Here is a 20,733-nt window from a genome sequence, read left to right on the forward strand (position 1 = left end):
TGCCATTTAAGTTTGAAATTGAAATATTAGATGCTACTGTTTGCAATATAAACTTAGCTAATTTATTATAAACAGGTGTACTTTTAGAATTTAAAGCCTTTTTTCATGCTAATTGTGTTTATCTTCATAGTGGTTAGTTTATTGCTACGGGAGAGCTGACTGGCTGAATAGAGGGGTAACACCCTTCTCAGGCAACACTGCTGTAGGTCGCCATATAACAGTCTTACCATAACTATTCATATTGCATGTTAGAACTCAGGACATTCTTGATGGTAAATTGGCAAAATATGCAATTTCAGTTGACCTAGTAGCGCTTAAATCTAAATCTTATTCAAACTCCTAGTAAAGATTTAAGATGAGCAATAATCAGGAATGTTAATCCAACCTGGCTGCAACAATGCAGATGCGAATTTGTTCCTTCACATAAGGATGCTGTGAGAATATAACGATAGACTTTTCTTCAGATAGTTAAGCATGCTTACGTTTAAATTTCCGTCGGCTATTTGTGCCAGAAACGCGCTTTGATCGAATGTGTTAAATGGTTTAAATCCCTGGGTTTAAAGAGTTAAAAAATTATGTCCCGCTGTGATGTCACGAAGTTCATGTTGCAGTAATATCCGCTCAATACAATAATTTAAGAAGTCCGGAAGCGCTGTAATATAGGCGCTCTTATTATTTCGCAGGACCGAGGCGTGGGTGGCAGTGAGTGGCAGTTTCTGGTTAAATAAGGCTGTCGGCTTCTTGGGAATAACCGGGACCGTCAATTTAAATCTGTAGTGCAGCTTTTCCAAACAGTTGTATCCTCTGATCAGATGTCCGAGGACGAAAGTCCGTGTCCTTTCGCCGCCTTTAGCGTAGAGAGAGCCTTTATGTGAACCATAGTAAGAACGTCAACATCAAGAATAGTCTATGTAAAAAAAATCCTTTACCAAAATCATGGGCAACGGAATGAATAAGGTAATTTCGATATAACTGTTTCGAGACGGCCATGCATAGAAATGACTGCAACTGCTAGCTGTTTGCTATCGGAGTATAGGTGTAAGTAGGCTAAGTGTACGCTGCTTTGCAAGCTCAAGCCATGTTTGCACAACGGTGGGAAAACATCGACAGCTCGGTAGGCTACCGCGGTCAAGCTCTCCGCGCTTTAAATTGAAATGCGCCTATATGCCAGATATTACGGTGTTTCTCCGCGCACTTTACACAAAAACGTCCGAAGCGGAGAAACGGAGACTTTCGTGTTTAAGAGCACCGTTCAAAATGCTGTTCCTATTTAGTGTTTATCACGGGTTTATCCTCGGGTTTGACTGCCAGCTGAAACGGGTTATCGCTAGTGCAGTATTGCATATATGCAGAGAGCAGAGGGAACTCCAGGGCTGCCAGCTGCGTGGTGACCCTTGGCTATCACCAGATCAAGTTTGAAAAGATTCTACTGTACAAGTTTTTATAAATACATATTGAAATACTTGTATCTATGATGGTGCTTAAACATCCATTTCATACAGAGAACGTATAATTACCCGCGTATCTGAATTGTTCCATAATTCCTAAGCAATTCCTCTACCACCCAAGAGTGGTAGTCTTGGTCAATCACAGCTGCAGGTTTGGGCAGATTCTACTGTAATTTGTTCAAAAAACATATTAAAGTTCTAATATTGTTAATGGGGCTTAGAGACAGTATGGGTGATCTATTACTCAGAAATCGCCCATCATGCCAAAACCATTCACTGTCTCATAAGAATGGTAGCCCTTGGCTGTCACCAGTGTAAAGCTGGACAGATTCTGCTCTACCATTTTTTTTAAAGTCCATATTAAAATCATACTGCCTTTAGGTGACTTAATGTACTCATTTTGGATATCTATTTCTCAAAAATTTCCCATAATGCCAAAATAATTCCACTACCACATAAGAGTGGTAACCCTTGGCTGTCACCAGTGTGGGTTTGGGCTGATTATACTGTACTGTTTGCTCATAAAACCAAATTAAAATCAAATGAACTTTAGTATAATTAATATATTTCATATGTGATGATTTTGGTTATCACACCAGTCAAGAGTGATGGGCCATGTTTTTACAAGTTCATATTGAATCCTTGTATCTTTAATGATATTTAAATGCCCATTTTATACAGAGAAAGTAGGCCAGAGAAGTTAGCCATTTCTCAGAATTAGTAGTGGAATTTTTTTAGCAATATGGGAAAATTTTGAGAAATAGCTAACCATACTATTTCTAAGCCCCATTATCAATGTTAAGAATTTTAGATGGATTTATGAACAAATTATGTCAGAACAAAGTATAATCTGGTCATATTTTCACATTCAGAACAAAGTATAATCTGGCCATACTTGCACATTCTTGGGTGACAATGGAATTGTCTTGGCATTATAGAAGATCTTTGAGACAGAAATATCCAAAATTAGGCCATGTGAATATGAATTTGCATAAAGGTAATATGTACTTTCATGCGGCAGCATATCTTCATACAATATAGACACCTTTCTTATAAGGTTTCCACATTTACCTGTTTTTAAGTTTGTTTTAGTGTTGTGAGTTTATAGTTTGACATTTATTAATTATTGGTTTATTTTGTACTTACACATTTTGTAAAAGTGCATGTCTAATCTAAAGGTGTTCAAAAAATGTGGAAGTCTCCGTTTCTCTATGCTTAGGGAGCGTTTTGTTTGCGGTGGGCGGCGAAATACGGTAATATATTGCTTAAAGGCGCATTCAGATTTAAAGCTTGGATGGCTTGAGCGCGAACTGCTAAAGCGCGAACTGCTAAAGTAAACTGCTATGGTTAGCTTGACCGGGCGGTGCATGACCTGTCCACGTGCGAAACCATCTGCTCGAACAGCTTTTCCTCGGCGTTTGTATTTTACTGACTCCGCTAAGATGCTATGACTACCTGATCCAGGCCAATGCCGTGTGTTTATATTTATTTATTTATGTACCTCTCACAAGCATAACACAAAGATCTTGGGATACTTGGGATACTTTCAGATAGTTTTCATCGCCTGAGTCACAGTGAAGGCAGACCTGAATGAATGCCCACTTTCTTTCCTGTGCTCTTCTTTCTTTTGCATAGGTTGTTGATGGTCTCTATTTAGGGAATATAAGAGGTAAGCACTGCTTTCTTTCTCCAGTATATCAAGCAACATATGGCAGCGTTACCCTCTTCTCTGTCTTCCTCTGCGCGTTCTTCTCTCCTCAGTTTTACCTAGATCTATTTATAAAGAACGATTAACATGAAAACATAAAAACGCCATTCGTGAATATTTAATGTTTTCCATCCATTTCATTCTGGGCAGTTCTGGCCCTCCACAGTATCAGCACTATGGCAGCAGTATATTAGCTGGTTGGATTTTTTGTTCGAAAGCAGTTCTTTAAGCAATATGACATATTTCAGTATGATATTTTGATTTACTGTGCATGGATGTTCTTTGATTTATTTTTCTTATAATGTCAAATCCATGTTACCTGGAGCATGGAGTGGATGCTCATCCCTTACTGAAAACGTTCAGTTGATGCGCGTAACGGGCATGGAATATTCTAGATTCTATTTATAGCCATTACTTTGTTTGCCCTGCTGTATTTCTGAGTGCTACTTAGCAACTAAAAACAGACCGCTGGAAAATGTCTTAATGACACTCTCCATCCAAGATGAGATGTAGATTGGCATCCTGCATTATAATCGAATGAAAAAAATGTTTCAAAGATATACCAACATCAGCATCGATTCTATGGACAGCCTAACTACCAACCCACACACCATCTGCGCATCTTCTTAACAAGAATTTAAAGATATGAATATTCAAAGCAATAAATAATAACTCAGAGTTACTCTCTTTAAATTCCAGTAACTTTGAATTCCTCTCCTATTCATCCACAAGCTGCTACAGTGTTGGGGGTGGTGGTGTAATGTGACTATTGGCTCTCACAGCTCTTCTGTGCTAGACTGTATTTGAGTGACACTGAACAACTGTCACTCAAATGATGTCATTTGCATTTGCTCATGCGTATATCAGGTGCATGTGTCCAGTGAGGTTCACTTTACAGTCTGACATCAGGTCGAGCAACTTTTAAGGTGGTCAGCACCTTAAGGTGCATCTGGATAAAGCAGTCAGAATCAATGTTTTCAAAGGCATTCTATATGTCTCAGCTGTATCTGAATTGCCTGAACCACACCTTCATTGCCACAGTGCTAAATCAAGAGAAACGAATTCCATTCAAAAAAGCAGTTTTGTCACAGTTTTGCCATCAAATGTTTGTCTCCACAGACTCTGAGAACAGAGAAAGTCTGTCCCAGAATGGAATAACCCACATCCTCTCTGTGTACAACAATGCCAAGCCTGTACTGGAGGTAACGCATCCTTTCAAGGGCTTCTCTGTGAGTGGAGAGAGTGGGAGGGTGGAGAGAAGTTATGCATTTCCACTTTTCCTCTGTCATGACATCAGAATAGGACATTCTTTGGACGGGGGGGCCTGCTCACATTTTAGGTCATTTTAGTTATGTCAGTGCCTACCATTTTGACTAGCCATGAATGTGTCAGGGAAATTTATAGTTGTAGTATGCATACTCTCAACCACCAGACACCCACACAGAGCTGCTGCATTTGCAATTTCTATTCATTTCCTGTATTTCAAAATTGTGACCAAAATGTTTAGACCAAAACTTAGTTCTGCAGTCAACAACCGAGGTGGCAACAAACGTGCATACAAAATCCTTTATATCCTTTTCAACTTGAGTTTTATGATGGACCTGGTACAGAAAGAAGCTGGTACTATGCCACATGGATTAGACAGCTGACTGTAAATGAAAAAAATAGATATTTTATAGTGTAACTACATATAAACAGCATAAAATGACCTTAACATTAGTATTCAGAAGATAATGAACTAGTATAACCAACTACTAGTAAAGTTGACCACATGGGGGCAGTGATGTCTCATACTGAAATCTCAGATTTCTGATTTTCAAAGTGAAGTGCTGTTTAGTGTTCAAAAAACCTAACAAATGTCCAACCATCAGGCAGCATGTATCTTTAATAAAATCCAGATTTCACACCACTTCAAACAGCTCCATTTGTGTGAAGGAAAAAAAAAGTTCTTGAAGAGAATCTAGAAAAGATTAATGATTGAGATGATGTTCTCTGCACAGATTTCTGATTGTGCTTTTCTCTTTCAGGACATGACCTACCTTTGCATTCATGCAGCGGACGCCTCCAATCAGAACTTGTGAGTGATGCATGCGCTCAAATTAGCGTGCTCACACACCCTGACAAAAAAACTTTAGCAAATGAAAAATCAGCAGTCTGGTGAGATCTGCAGAGACAGCACTCCGTATGACCAGCCACTCTGGGTCTGGCTACTTATGGACAGCGGTGTATTTAAAAAAATCAGAACAAAAGAAAACATTGTGTTTTAATGATTGCATTTTAAGCTTATGTAAATATGAAAGGACAACCTATATTATTTACACACACAGAAAACAAAACAGTAATATCTATAATTTGTAAGAATTATTTGAACAGAAACCTTTATGTCAGCTGTAGCAAATACCCGATAGCATCCAAAACCAAAGGTTGTTAGTTTCTGGTAGACAGTATCACAGTGTACTGATATCGTACTGTCCATGATTTTCTGTTAGCACACAAAAGCATAGCTCATGTAATTTGTGGATAGCACAATGCAAAACTGAATACATAGGTGATTAATAACTAACTGAACTTTATAGTCTAGTTTTGCAGTTTGAGCACTGTCAGTAGTAATTTATAAACCAAGAGAGAAAGGGTTTTTTTTAAGAGTTGTGTTATCTGTCAGTGCCGCGGGGAGTTTACACATAACCATAGTCAGTTTTGCTCTTTCTTTACTGGGCTGCTGCTTATTTGTAGTGTCTCGCTCTGGCTCTCTTACTGCAACGAGAGTGAAATAAAGAAGTGTTATTGTAGGTTTAAGGTGGAGCATATTTTGGAGATGAATTTCACTATAAATACACGGAAATACATAAATAAATGCATAAATATATGGTAACATGTCAGTCTCAGCCTTCTGGTGCAGGTTGAGAAAGTGACCACCAAGCTGAGTCTATCTCCATGAAGCAACAGCACAGTGCTAGATGGGGTGTCTGTCTCTGACTCACTGACCACATTTACACCAACACCTCCTCCTGCATACAAACTCTCATTGGTTTCCAACAGAACGATTAAAGACTGTTCTTTGTTGCTCAGGGTCTGTACCTGAAAAAATAAACCTCTAAATCATTTTTCTGGAGAATTGAAAGGTGTATGTTTAGGATCAGTTTCTTTTTGAAGGAATTCCTGGCTACGGCTCAAACGATTCTATGGACACAGCAGCTCACGGTTTGCCATGGGCCTGCAGAGCTGATAAAGAACAAGCCATCTTAAAAATCACTTGCAGTACTATTGTCTGGGCGCTAAAAACAGTTGACTCTTTCTTCCAGTTTTGCATTCCCATTCTCATTTCTAGAAACAATTACATGGTGCATGTTTGGAGAAATGATGCCCATAATTCCAGATGATTAGAGTTAGTGGTGGATGAGTGTCGTGAGGGTTCCTGGGGGGCTACGGCCCACTGTTGCAACCCAGCAGGAGGAAGGAAGCCGCCCAGGCCAGCAGGCCTATTCACAGCTCTGCTGTCACAATCCCACGGCTACAAAAAGAAGGATAACGGTCAATCTGCTTGTTTCATCACCCCAGCATGGCCTTTCTTAAGATAATGACCATGCACATCCAGCAGTCAAAAATGACGTGCTATGGAAACGTTTCTGCTCAAGTTCTCTAGTGTTCAGTTACACTGCATTTTTATTTTTATTTAATGCAGTATGTTCGAGAGCTCATTGAGGTGTTGTTTGGATGCATTTCTGTCCTGTTATATTTTGCTTGTATTTGTCATAACACATAGTATTATCAACACCATGAAGTATCATTTTCTGAGGTCCTGAAAAGGTTTGGGAGGAAAATTGTTTTTCGTTTTTGAGCTGACTCATGGCAATAGTTTTACAGCTCAGGAGTAATGTGCTGTCATGATCAACTGTCACTTCCTCATTTTAGATATAAAATGAATGTTTTTGAGTATAGTATTTCTGATAATCTGTACAAGAACATGCAAAAGGACATTTTTTTTCCCCAGACATTAACAAATTTAGAATTGTATTGTATTAACTGTATTGCATTGTATTAATTGTATTAACACATTTAGAATTGTATTTCAATATCAAGCTATTTTACAGTGTGGGTATGTAAAACTTTCTAAATATGTATTTTGTTACCATTACATTTACCACACTTGGCAGATACTCTTATTCAGAACCACTTATTTTTCAATATTGCAGTATGTGTGCTGTCTTAGGAGTGTGACCTTGGTGTGGCTAGCACACATTTCTGTCAGGGTTAGAGGGTTAGCGTCAGGAGCTCTGGTTCTTTTGTTTCCTATTGCTTTGGACTGGTTTGGTCTCATTTCAGTCTCTGTGACCACATGAAAGAAAATCTGCACCATCTAACCAATGTAACATGTAATCCGGAAATTAGAAATTGCTGATGGTGTCATTTAACTGAGAAACATAGCCGACTAGTGTAGCTTTGCTGCAGTGTTTTGGTTTTTTTTGCTTGTTTGGGAAAAAAGACTCTCGAGGCAGATGCCCTGCATATGGAGTTTTGCAACATTGACAGATTTCATACCTGAAAAAAAGTTTAAAATCTAAAAATAAATAACGTAAATAATGAATAATGCCCAGGGATTATAAACAAGTGTTTATCATAGAATCTGCATACCTTACTAAAGTAAAGCAAAACAGTTACTGTCCTTGAGGAGAAAATTCGGTTGTGTACATGTAGTACTATAGATTTTCTCTGAACTTCATGGCTTTTAAAAAAAAAATTACCAGGAAAATGTTCTGGTCATTTCTAGGATAATGATTTGCATTTTTTTTTAATTCTTAGATTATTTTACTCTGTTTTGCTTGAGAGTGCAACTGAACTTTCATTAGCATTCAACCCCCCCCAAACTGTGTGTTTTTTTCAGGTTACAGCACTTTAAAGAGTGCATCTGCTTTATCCATGAGTGCCGGCTAAATGGAGGCTCTTGTCTGGTCCACTGGTGAGTGGGTGAGATCGTGGAAGTTACCCAAAGACTGCAATGCGTAACGAATGACAAATGGCAGTATCACTCCACAGCCGACAAAACAGAAGCTGTGGACTCCTGGAAAAAAAGACGTTTTATTATCGTAGTATTAAAAAAAAAAAAAAAAAAAAAAATGCTTGGTCTACAATTAAAGGTCAAGATGATTAAAAGGGAGAGACATGATCAAAAGCCAATGCAAACACAGCTGTAGTGAATAAATATAATTTATTACTCATTCCAATTTAATACTAACTTCTGGGCAAAATCAGTAGCACACCTTGTCTTGGAAGTCCCCTCAATTAGGGGTTTTCTGGGGAAAACAAGTTCACTGGAAGAATGATTTAGCCACATAATGTTTTAATCATTGCTTAATCCTATAACTGTTTGTATGGTCTAGACAGAAACATGAGTCGTGTGTCAATTATGCTTTAACCTGAAGGGATAGATGATTGCTTGAGTAGGTTTGATCTGTTTCTAGCGAAGGTACCCTAACATCTGTGGCCTGTTAACACTTCAGTCTAGCTGGAGTGTCACGCAGCACAACAGTGGTGGTAGCCTACCTGATGACGGTCACCACCCATGGCTGGGAGGAGTGTTTGTCAGCGGTAAAGGCAGTACGCTCCTTTGTGGGCCCCAACTACGGCTTCCAGCAGCAACTGCAGCAGTTCCAGATGACACAGCTCTCTGAGGTACACATCTCTCCAATTAGATTTCACCTCAGATGGTTTGGAAATGTAATTGTCTTCATTCTTTAATTTATTCATTCATTCACTCAACGTTTACTCAGAAAGACTATTCATAATCTAGGTAAGCAAAGTGCATAGATGATTTTTACAAAAGTTTTCATTCCAGTAATTGGGGATGTCGTGGATGCCATGTTTGGCTAGATACATTTCATGAAAAGCATTAATCAGTTAGAACTGTCCCCTCACCACAAACTGTAAACTCTCCACACCTCTGAATCTTATTAGACATTATCAGAGTGCAATAAGTAACAGAAAATCTAAATGCATATCTGTGTTTCTGTGAGTCCTATGACAAATCGCAGAATTGTACATGTGCTTAAAATTCCTCATTATCTTCTTCCTGTTTCAACCTATGGCAGCAAGGTTCATTTTTACTCACTTTATCTTTACATTTCTGTCTCGGGTACATTTGTCTTAAACTCTAATGTAGGACAAGCCAAAAGGCAGACCTTCCAGTCCAACTATCTGTCACGCCTCTCTGTGATGCAGTCGTTGAAACAAGCTGGAACTGGGTGCTGGAAACAGTATGACCTTGTACCTTTCAGGAAAAATATTCCTTCTAAAAATCAAAGGCAGGAACCAAAGTGTAATTAAGAGTGGATGCTCCTTCCAATGGAGATTTGCCTCCATACTAGGAAAGTGTTGATACAGAAAATACATTTCTTTCATAATGATGTGCTGGTCAATGGTTCTCACCACCCATCAGGAAGAAAGGATCTATACTAGTGCAAACAAAAGGTGGATGGAGTAAGCTGAAGAATCTTATCTTTCTGCATTCTGTAGAATTCTGTGGAATTGCTCTATGCATTCTACACATTTTCTGTGCATGGTCTATACATGTAGCTCAGTGTTTAAGGTACTTAACTTGTAATCGGAAGATTGCTGGTTCAAGCCCCACCACTGCCAAGTTGCTGCTGTTGGGCCCCTGAGCAAGGCCCTTAACCCTCAATTGCTTAAGTTGTCATAATTGTAACTTGCTTTGGATAAAAGTATCAGCTAAATACCATAAGTGTCCATTCTGTCATGCCCATTTCTGTTTCATTTTCATGTTGTACATGGAAAGTTTCATTTATATGAGTTTACACATTGACCTAGAGAAGGTGTGAGAGGTTTTCTTGTTGGGGCTCTGTTGACACCTCTCACACAGGCTCACACGTATGTGCAGCTGGCTGCCACAATCCAGCATGCTGCATGCATCCACCTAACCCTGCAGGGGAGGTGCACAGGGCAACAGACCCACTCGAATGAGCAAGGGGAACTCAGGGGACTTGCTGAAATTGCATTAACTCAGGCTTGTTCATCACGTGGATGTCATTATTGCCAGAGAATTGCAACATTCACTTTTCTGTTTAAAATATGTATTTTTTGGCATTATTAAATACTTGGGTATGGCTGTGGTTATGATTTTTAGGAACTAATGGGTCCTGATGGGGATTTACTTTTTTACAGATTTTGCCGCATGATTTTGTCATGTTGCAAACACATAGATGAAGAAGGGTCCTCAAAGCAATTGTAATAGTTTGTAAACTTTCAAATAAAACATTTTCTGAAAGTTGTTAGATCGCAGTGAGAATACTCCCCGTATTAGTGGAGCCCACCAGATATGCACATATTTGCTTTGAAATGTTACTTGGAGCTTAAGGCCAGACCTCATAGTAATGACTTTAGGGAGCTTTGACTCATGTTTCCTAGTAGTAGTACCTTGCCTGTCCAGACACACAGCTTTTGTTCTTAGCTTGTATGAGGTCATGTGGGTGTTAAACACTGGAGGCAAGAACCTGTAGTTTGCAAGGCATTTAGCTTCCTTTTAGAAAGGTTTGTTGTTTTCCCATTGACACACTTATCCTTTTAGAAGATAAGTGACATATCAGATTACTCTCAAATAAATTACACAGATTTTATATGAAACAAATGGATATTTAGTGTAGCTGTTCAGTAAATTTGCAAAACGTGTTCAAAATTATTCCAGTTTTATTTATTTAGTTGTTTGAAGCTAGAACTGACCAATACATTGCTATATTGCTATAGTCATTGCTATAAGGTATAATCATCTAATATATGATCATCTAAACAACGAAACACTGTTCTAAACACATTTAGAGGCAATTTATCCTCTGAGTAATAGCACTTTTTACTGGTTTTTGATACATTGTGTTGCCATAGAGAATTCATTAAACTTCAAGACATTAACAGCTACATATTTGAGCAGTCAGCACATTTTGAAGGACAGTCAGCTGTGGACTGACTGTGCACTCACTCTTTTTAAATGTCAGGACTTGTTGACTGTCCTGACATTCTCCATGTGAGAGAGTTTTTAACTTCTTGCTGAAGGTGGCTGAAAGAGAACTGAAACAAAGTGTCTGTGAGTCTCTGGACCATAAAGGCATTCACATCAATTTTTTCTGAAGAGCAGAACAAACTAGATAGATCTGACCGGACCTGAGATGATTTTCATTTGTTTGGTTTTGTATCGTACACTGGATATTGGTGGATATACCTGATTTTTTTCAGTTATTATTTTTGAGTCACTTTGCAGAGACTGCCACATTTGCCAGAATCTTGTCAGAAAAAAAAAAAAAAATCAAATAAAAACTACCCCTTAGGTTAATATTGAATCAGGAATCTTTCTGTTTCATTTTTACATATAGTTTTTATTGTATATTGCAGACACATTTTGACAGCTCAGGACAGAATTTCAGGAATGTCTAAAATAACATATTGCAAAGAATGTGACACGGACATTTGGAAGATGATGATTTGAAGCCTTGCATTAGGTCATTTTCAGTTTTGCAGTATTAAAGATAACACTGGGTAAAAGCACAGTGACAACAGTCATTCTTGTTTTGTCAGGACTGTACTATAGCCAATTTCAGTTCTTGATTGTGTTGTGTGGTTTCAGGTTTGGCTTCCTTTCAATCCAGCAAAGGATGATCAGGTGGACTTGAGATGGACTTTCAAGAGATTAGATTTGTCTAGTCTACATTTTTTTACTAGAACAGAAACAACCTTCGCAGGGTTTAGCTGCCTGATCCTTTATGGATTCTCCTAAGCTTCTGGCTTCTGACAAAGTGTTTTTTCAAAGTCCTGAACAAAAAAAGGTGTTGATTCTACTTGGGGTCTTGAGCTATGAACCATGATTATAGACAATGAATTTGTATGTGTTTATTATTCTGAGATTGCTGTAAACAGTACAGTTTGCTTAGTATTACCTCTCCCGAAGTAATCCAGCAGCGGGTACGAAATGAGGTAGATGCGAAGTCTCCACAAACGCAATAACTTCAAGATTCACATAACAGAAATGTTACAGATTTGTTCTTACTTTTGCCTGTTGCTTAAGGCATTGGATATTCTCTCTCATTAATAGTGTTACTCAACTAGTTTTTATTCTGTTCATCTTCACTGAATCTCTCTGGGGTATCTCTGAATCCAAGCTCAGGGAAGTAAACCCCCCTTATGCCATGGCTGGCCATGTTTACACGGTGTGCCTTACTTTCAGTCATGAACAATAGATTGTCCCTTCAATCTGGAAGTTGGTGATGTGAGTTCAACAGCAGTTGTTTCTTGTGGTGCTTCTGACAAGGTCATGTCTTGTCGTTTATAATGTCACCAAATACAGGACACCAGCTTTGCTGACCAACCTGAATGCAACCTGACCAACCTGAATGAGTTATTTGCTATAGTTATTGCACATTGCTGCTTTGTCCTGTGCCCATATTTTGCTCTGTGGCTGATATATGTTTCCATATGTGAGTTAATTACATTTCATTTATAGACTGCTGTCTGCATAACATGGTGTATGTCTGCTGTGTTGTCAAGGACTCCCTGACTTAAGGCACCTCCTGACTGCATGTGATATTTAATCATACAATAATGTAATTGCCCTTAAAAAGGCGAGTGAGGGACAGTGATTAAACGCACTATTTTTCGCACTACAAAGGCACTATTACTTCAGACATATAAAGCTCACATGTTCAGGAAGGCTTATGGATGTGACTGTGATTGTCTCACAGAATGTGACGTGAATGTCCAGCACTGGGCAATTTAATTGTGCTCTTTCACTGCCACAGTGTATTTAGTCTTTCCCAGACTATTATTATTCTTTAACTGTAATATTAACCAGCTATGTTTTGCATAATGAAAAAGACACATTATATTTACATTATATTTACAGTTATAGTTATATTTATGTCTTTTCACTTTCAGAGCACAAAGAGATCAAGTCATGTAGGGCTGGGTGAAAACGCAATAGATCTATAACATTTTAAATGTAATTAAATGGGAAAACGCTATGGTGACTTAAAAATAAATATTTATTAATAAATTCATAATTTGAGCTCAGCAAAAAAAGATGAGCCCAGGCAAAAAAATACTTTACTGGAAGAAAAATCTTTAAATCTGCATGAAGAAACGGCTTTTATAATTGTCATCCTGTACAGGAAAGAATGCCTGCTTGGAAAGTAACGGGAAGCTCTGCCCCCATAACGCACTCTAACTCACACCCACCAACAGGTCCTGATAGAGGGGGATTCCCATGACCCTGTCCAAACCCCCAAAACCTACGCAGCCAACTTACAACCCTTGCTGTAACTCAGCCCAATTTACACACACAGTGGAGTGATTTGATTTTATAAGCAGGTATTTTACATTTTTAATAATATTTTATAAAATGATTCCAGAAACAGCGTGTAGAAATCTAGTACATAACCTCTAGCAGAATATAACAGTGATATTGAAAGTGAAAGTATGTAATTATTGCTTTCTTTCCACCTAAGTATCCAGTGTAGGACTGGGTCTGGTGAGTTAGAGTGAACAAACAGTTTAACAGCCCATGTTCTTGTGGTCAACTGCTGCGGTTAAACTGTATAGGGTTTGTGATCTTCATTCATCTGTGATGCTGTGTCCTAGCATTTAACCTGCGTTGTATTTTAGTATTGGATGTCGGGAAAACTACAGCTTCCTTAAAATGAATTAGACTTCTACACTATAAAGTGTTTTGTTGTTGTCGTTGTTTATTTGTTTGTTTTAAATGCTTTTTGATTCACCTGCAGATCGTCACAATGACAGAGGGTTAAGTCCGATGCTAAACCCTTTTTTTCTTTATTTCAAACCTTTTCAATATCAGCTCCGAGTTCGCGTTTCCCTCTTCCTCTCCCTCTCTCAGTATCGCGCTTGGCTGCGAGCAAGCTACCGATCCAGCCCGTTCAAAGACCAGGAGCAGGTGGCAGCCTTGCTGGGCCGGTATGCTGAGCAGCAGGCCCAAGAGAGGCGGAGACGGGGCGAGCGGGACTGGATGAACCAGGCCAGCAGCCTCTGCTCTGCGCCCTACCACCGTTACAACGGCTCAGGCTGCAACAGATGAGTGGAGGCCCTGTTTGTGGAGCCAACTTCAACTAAGAGGGCTTACGAGCTCATGACGGTTGCTGCTCGTATGAATCTACATTAAGCCTAGCCGAGCTCAGCAATGCTGCGTGCCCAGACTCTTAACTGAGGCCGTTCAGCGGGTTTGCCTGAATTCCTCCGTAATTTAACCTCTATATGTAACATTGTCAGTCAAACGTTAGACTACATTATGAAAGCCAGTATGCTGACTTTGGGTGATTAATGACTGAATTCATAACAAAGTTTTTTCTTTGTTTTTTGTTTGTTTGATTAATTAATGGATCGGTTGATTGATCAATTTATTGATTTCTTGATCAGTTGTTTGAGGTCCCAAATGCCTGTTTCAGTCAGTATGACTGCCATAGGAAAAATGTATTATTCTAGAACTGTAAAAACCATATTAATTCTCTCTTTCTCCCACTCTTTATAATTTATATTTTTGTGCATATAGCTGGTGATTCAGTGTGACATAAATAAAGAAATAATCTCAATTAAACCCATTGTTTAATTTAAAGTGAAAAACAACTATGCCAGAGTGTACTGTAAATGGCTCAGAACTTTATATGAAATTTTTTTTTTTTTTTTTTTTGCTGCACAAATCTTCTGTTATTAAACACTATTTATGAAACTCACTAAGACCAGTTCTGTTTAATTACAGTAGCTATTTCTTAAACCTTCAAGATCATGAACACTGAGTGAAAAGAAAGGTTACAGGTGTACATGCCTAAACTTCAGGTGTCCATGAGTGTAGAAGGCCATGTATAATAGAGGAATGAGCCGCGTAACGGGTGGATGCCAGTCTGAGCGTCCCCCTTCACCAGGTCCATGTAAAGAGTGCACCTCAGAGATGAGAAGAAGCCTCAACCTGTACTCAGATCCTGAAACAGGCCAAAAGCATGTGACCTCCCCTCCAAGATCCGCTTTTCATAGTTTCCAAATGATATTTAACTTCCTGGATGCAGGTTAGATTCCAGGTTGGCATTAACTATTTCAGACCATGTTCACCAGATGACAGACCACATCCTCTCACATACCTTAACCTGGTGTGTGTACTGTATTAAGGAAAAGTAAGTGCTGTAATGTATTATTTATTGCTATAAAAATGAGGCAGTTATTTGATTATAGAACTTGTATAAATATGTTCAAGTGAAAAAAAGCCCATATTTAACCATAGTCCATGAAATTATAAAGTATAAGAATTGCCGCGTAAAATGTAAGGGTGATACTCTACACGAGAATGATATTTCATGTAGAAACCTACTTTATGTTCATAATGCTTTAAATTAATCGAAAGAGCGAGTAGTATTGGGTCTAAAGTGGTTCGTTTTTCAGGCAGTATAGAGAAAGTGAATTCATATTTTTTTACGCATAAAATGCCTAGGAAAAGTATACGTCAGTAGCCTAGGATTCGGAAGATGTGTGCTTTTGTTAACTCTTATTACTTAAGAATGGACAGAGTCTGTGCTTTTCAATTGAACAGTGACTGATGAAACTGGTGGTTGACTAAAAACACGCAGGATAAAAACATCAAGGCTGTAAAGTCCCTTTTCCATGTGAAGGAAGCCCACGCCGAAGGTCTTTAAAACACCTCCGTAGCTTTAAGAATGGGCGATTTCTTGTAAACGGCACCGCTTCGAAGAAATTTTCCGTACCGTACACGCAAGTGAAGCGCACGATTGGTTTGATTGGATGCGTAGGAGTTCGGGGCGTCACTCCGACCTCCATTCACACAGAATAAACCGAAAGACATTCCTTCGTAATAAATCAGAGTTTGGTTACACATTAGACTGCGCGTTGAAGGCTTTAACAGTGCTGCACAAAGTGGGAAGGTACGTAGCCGAAAAGGAGGCTTTAAATTAGTCCGGGCTAACTCGGTTAAATTCGTAAATGATTAGCGTACGCTGTATATTATGAAAGACGTAACGTGTTGAATTTACCGCTCTGTTTTAGGATGACACTGAATCCAGGAGGACGCCGGCTCAAACAATGGCTGATTGAACAAATCAACAGTACTGTTTACTCCGGGTTACTCTGGGAAGATGAAAATTTTACTATGTTCCGAATCCCGTGGAAGCACGCAGGAAAACAGGACTACAACCAGGAGGTGGATGCGTCCATTTTTAAAGTAAGTTTTAAAGTGAAGTTTGAATGCCCCCCCCCCCCCCCCCCCAAAAAAAAAAAAACCCTATGTGCATTTGCATTAACTGCAGAAAAATAAAAGCTAACACTGAAATTAATCTCGTATTGTATTATTAGCATGTGCTATTGGAAAACAACAACAACAAAAAAAACAACAAAACAAAAACAATCAACACAAGCACACGTTTGTGCCATCTGATGGCGTCTTAGCATACTACACTTGTAAATGGACTTAATAGCTGCGTTTCGAATCGATACGTGAAGGTAACCGGTAAAACTTCGAGATTCAGTTCTAATCATCTATAAACCTATGTTGTAATCTAACAATAATATTTTATTCTAAATAGATTAATTTAAACATTAATTTGACAGGTAACCCTTTTCACGTTTTTATACATAATGTGCATAAAAATAATGTTTATACTCTATGACAGAATAACATGAAAATACTCTGAGCACTCTGAAAAATAGTTTTAGACTACTTTGTGTATGCCAGGGTAATGCAGACGAACTCCGTAATTAATACCTCAATGAACACTTGAGCATGTAATTTCTTTTACATCTTGGAAGGCATGAAGGATACATAACTGATATCAACTACATAAAATATGTCCTGTCTCGCAGGCTTGGGCCGTGTTTAAAGGGAAATTTAAAGAAGGCGATAAGGCCGAACCGGCTACGTGGAAGACTCGGCTGCGATGTGCCCTCAACAAGAGTCCCGATTTTGAGGAGGTAACGGAACGTTCTCAGCTGGACATTTCGGAGCCGTACAAAGTGTACAGGATTGTCCCAGAGGAGGAACAGAAGCGTGAGTGTGCGTTGGTGACAAAACCTTGTGTATATATTACATCTGTTCCGCTGCCCATGATGTATTAATGTATGAATTTTGCCTTATGAGTGACGTGTGCGCCAGCATTATGAATCCAGAAAAATCGGTATCTCTTTAACATGGAGTCGAAATGTCTTTTTTAGTAGGTAAAGGCATTACCCCGACCTTGAACATGGGCTCCTCCACAGATGGAGCTGAGATGGAGTGCAGCTCAGCAGACCTGGACCAACTCATCAAAAAGGTGCACTCATCAACCCCCCCCCCCCCTCCCCCACGCCTCCCTGTGATGGATTTAAAATATATTCAGACTTATATGCAGTAGAAGGCTTTGTCCACACAGTAGTGTTAAAGTTTTAAGCCATGACTGTAGACAATATATTGTACTTGAACACGTATTGAAGGACATATTGGATCGAATTGTTAAAAGACGTATTGGATTGAATTGTTATGCTGGACTTTTTAATCTATTTATTTCTTTATTTATTTTGTGCAGCCTTCAAACGACGAATACCCTGGCATTATTGAGAAGAGTCCTTCTCCTGTGGATGAGAACTGCAATGTGCAGCCATGTCAGGAGTGGTGGCACCCGGGATCTCAAAATGGTATGATCGTCTTATTCTGGTCAGCACACCCTTACTGCAACATGCATGCATTTTGTGTGGGAAAACAGGAACAAAAGTGTCTCTGTCTTTTGTGTCACAGTTCAGCGTGAACTGGGAAAGGAAAAAAAACACACACACACACACACACACACACACAACCCTGTCTTGTAACAATTAATGAACTGTTCTAAATTCTACTGTTATACGTTCTCAGGTCATCGATCTGCTAGACAACTGTTAGCATCCTAATTTAGGAAAAAAAAAATCAGGACTGCATTAATGTGGGCAAATGACATGGCTTGAGACAGCACAAGAAAGCTGGAAGAGATTTTGTGCTCAGCTTTGCATGGTTAGAGGGACAGATTGGCTAATGTCCGTTAGAAAGTTGCTGACATAGCTTCTGTCTTTCTTGGTTTCATGAGTAAGGTTTAGCTACACAGAATCTGCCGGTGTTAACATTCACCCTTGTTGAACTTTTCAGTCATAAATGCTCAAAAAGGAAAACATTTTTTCTTCTTCTCTCTATAGTTCTCCCTTTACATCCAGATCCATCACCAATAAACACATTTAATGCAGGTATGTAGTATCTGGTCACTTGTCACTCATTTATTTTCATATACAATGTCAAGAAGTTGTCTAGCTCTAGCAAATTCTTTCTGTCTCAGTTCTGTCTCTACTTTGTTGGGTAGCAGCTATAAAGATTTAATAATTACAGTTTTATTACCGTCGAGATAGAGTTTTAAAGCTGGGGGTTAATAAAATGATGTATAAAATCATATGTCTCTCCAGGTTTCTCTCAGATGATGATCTGTTTCTACTATGGGGGGAAGCTAATGGGCAGCACTCTGACCACACACCCAGAGGGCTGCCGAATCTCTCCATGCCGACCACCTGGAGCCAACGCCCTGCTCTATGGCCCGGACAGCCTCCAGACTGTGCGCTTCCCCTCCGTGGAACTCATCGAGCATGAACGGCAGCGCCAGGTCACACGCAAGCTCTTCGGGCACCTGGAGCGTGGCGTGCTGCTTCGTGCCAACCGCGAGGGCATCTTCATCAAGCGGCTGTGCCAGAGCAGGGTGTTCTGGAGTGGACAGGATGCCCAATACAACCCAGGTGCCAGCAAGCTCGAGAGAGATGCCGTGGTCAAGCTCTTTGACACCGGCAGGTTTTTGCAAGGTAAGAACATGGCTGTCAGTGCAGAAGACGTCCAGCCCGGGTTGGTGGATCATGGTGTTATGGTCCGTCGCGTAGAGTGTTCACTGGGGTGCTGTGTTTCTCAGCTCTCCAGTTGTACCAGGAGAACCAGTACCCTGCCCCAGACCCGACTGTCTCTCTGTGTTTTGGGGAAGAGTTCACAGACTTCAACACAGCAAAGAGCAAATTAATCATTGTGCAGGTAAAAGTTGTGACTGTTTCCCTATTCTTCAGTAAGATTTTTGTTTAATCATAATGAAGTCTTGTAACTACATACCTTTCATTTTAGTTTTGATGTAGTTACTGTATAATTCATAGTAGTTACTGAATAATAAGATTAATAACTACATAATAAGCATAGTGTAAGAGGGTAACAGATAAAATGATCCAGCAGTTTGGCCATTTTCCATATCCTGCTGTTGAATATTGTGGGACTTTTACATCTTTATTTTAGCGTTTTCTTTGGTTTCATAATTACCTGGTAGACCTGGGGTAATTTAATATGCGGGTTTCTCTCTGAACAGATCACAGCTGTGAATTGTCAGCAGCTCGTAGATGCAGTGACTGCCAGGAGAACACAATACAACAGCGGAAACCTGGAGATCTCAGATGAGCTGGCCAGCGACCAGATGGCTCACATTTACCAAGACCTGTGCAACTACCCTGCTCCCCAGAGGACACCCTGCTACAGGGATAACCTGCCCATCACTGCCTGAGCTAAAGCTCCGACACCTGCTCAGATAAATAGACACTTCCCAGACCAACTCAGTGTGATTTAAAGCATATGCTGAACAATGACCATGGACTTCTACAGCGTGCCAGTAATGAACATTAGCGGAAAGGCCCTTTAAAGTAGTTCAACACAAATGTAGCATGTCTTTCTGCTGTCTCAGGGGTAGTAGCTTCAAAAATGGCAAATGTTCTCAGGGAAGTCGATTGACGGAATATTGTCAGTTCTAAAGCTTATCTTTAATATGTTTCAAGTAAACTTTCTGTCTTGTACAATTGTGTACATAAACCATTTAACACCTGTGGCAAAAGCTCACTGGAGCTGCACTGATTGAACACTGATTGGACTTCATCATGTTGAAAGATGAAATCATCAAATTATTATTGAATTTCCAGTGAAATGCAGTTGTAATTGCAATGTTATTCATCGATGCAAGTTTTTTCTCACATGCTTCATTTTAAACAAACTTCAACTGCTGACAAAATTAATAATCAACCAAAAATATCTATATGTTGAAATGTGGTTATATGTTGAAATGTGCTTTTTTCTGTTGTACATTGTTTGTTTTTGTGAGTCAAAAATAGATAGGTTTTACTATCCCCATTTTTTAAAATAATTTTGAAATAAACAAATTTAAAGTATTATGTTCTCATTATATTATATTTGGGTTTACCAAACTACAAAAATAATAATTTTAGAAATTGTTATTAATGAATAATTACAATTATAACTACAATAGCAACAGTAAAACTGGGATGAGCAGAATTGTCCTTCTTCTGAACAGAGGTACTGATACTCATAGATGCTCGTAGATGCAGTGACTTTTGCATTTGAGTACTGTAACATCACATTGATCTTTCTCACCACAAATGGTGAGATAAGAACAAACTTTCACTTCTCCAGGACAAAGTGCTACTTTAAAATCAGACTGCAAAAGACAACATGCAAACAATATGAATAACACACAACGCAACTGT

General features: G+C 39.1%; 2 protein-coding genes across 4 annotated transcripts; both read left to right on the plus strand.

Annotated features, from left to right (window-relative positions):
- The first annotated feature begins 634 nt into the window (after nt 1-634).
- Nucleotides 635-14,888, plus strand: dusp22a (dual specificity phosphatase 22a). Its single transcript, XM_026999607.3, has 7 exons — nt 635-957; nt 3,084-3,117; nt 4,276-4,358; nt 5,184-5,233; nt 8,039-8,113; nt 8,655-8,826; nt 14,045-14,888. The coding sequence occupies exons 1-7, from the start codon at nt 937-939 to the stop codon at nt 14,240-14,242; spliced, it is 633 nt and encodes a 210-aa protein (XP_026855408.1). The 5' UTR covers nt 635-936; the 3' UTR covers nt 14,243-14,888.
- Nucleotides 14,889-15,248: 360 nt separating this feature from the next.
- Nucleotides 15,249-20,397, plus strand: irf8 (interferon regulatory factor 8). Of its 3 annotated transcripts, none has more exons than XM_026999430.2 (9): nt 15,249-15,329; nt 16,213-16,387; nt 17,026-17,215; nt 17,374-17,471; nt 17,724-17,832; nt 18,361-18,408; nt 18,622-19,008; nt 19,113-19,228; nt 19,551-20,397. In XM_026999430.2, the coding sequence occupies exons 1-9, from the start codon at nt 15,271-15,273 to the stop codon at nt 19,740-19,742; spliced, it is 1,374 nt and encodes a 457-aa protein (XP_026855231.2). In that variant the 5' UTR covers nt 15,249-15,270; the 3' UTR covers nt 19,743-20,397. The 3 variants fall into 3 exon arrangements, with proteins under 3 accessions (XP_026855231.2, XP_026855229.2, XP_026855230.2); XM_026999428.3 differs by lacking the exon at nt 15,249-15,329 and adding an exon at nt 15,937-16,091; XM_026999429.3 differs by lacking the exon at nt 15,249-15,329 and adding an exon at nt 15,937-16,091 and having other exon boundaries at nt 17,026-17,209.
- The last annotated feature ends 336 nt before the right edge of the window (nt 20,398-20,733 follow it).

Source organism: Electrophorus electricus, chromosome 6, assembly GCF_041902795.1.
Source record: "Electrophorus electricus isolate QZ-2024a chromosome 6, ASM4190279v1, whole genome shotgun sequence".
NCBI classification, from domain to species: domain Eukaryota; kingdom Metazoa; phylum Chordata; class Actinopteri; order Gymnotiformes; family Gymnotidae; genus Electrophorus; species Electrophorus electricus.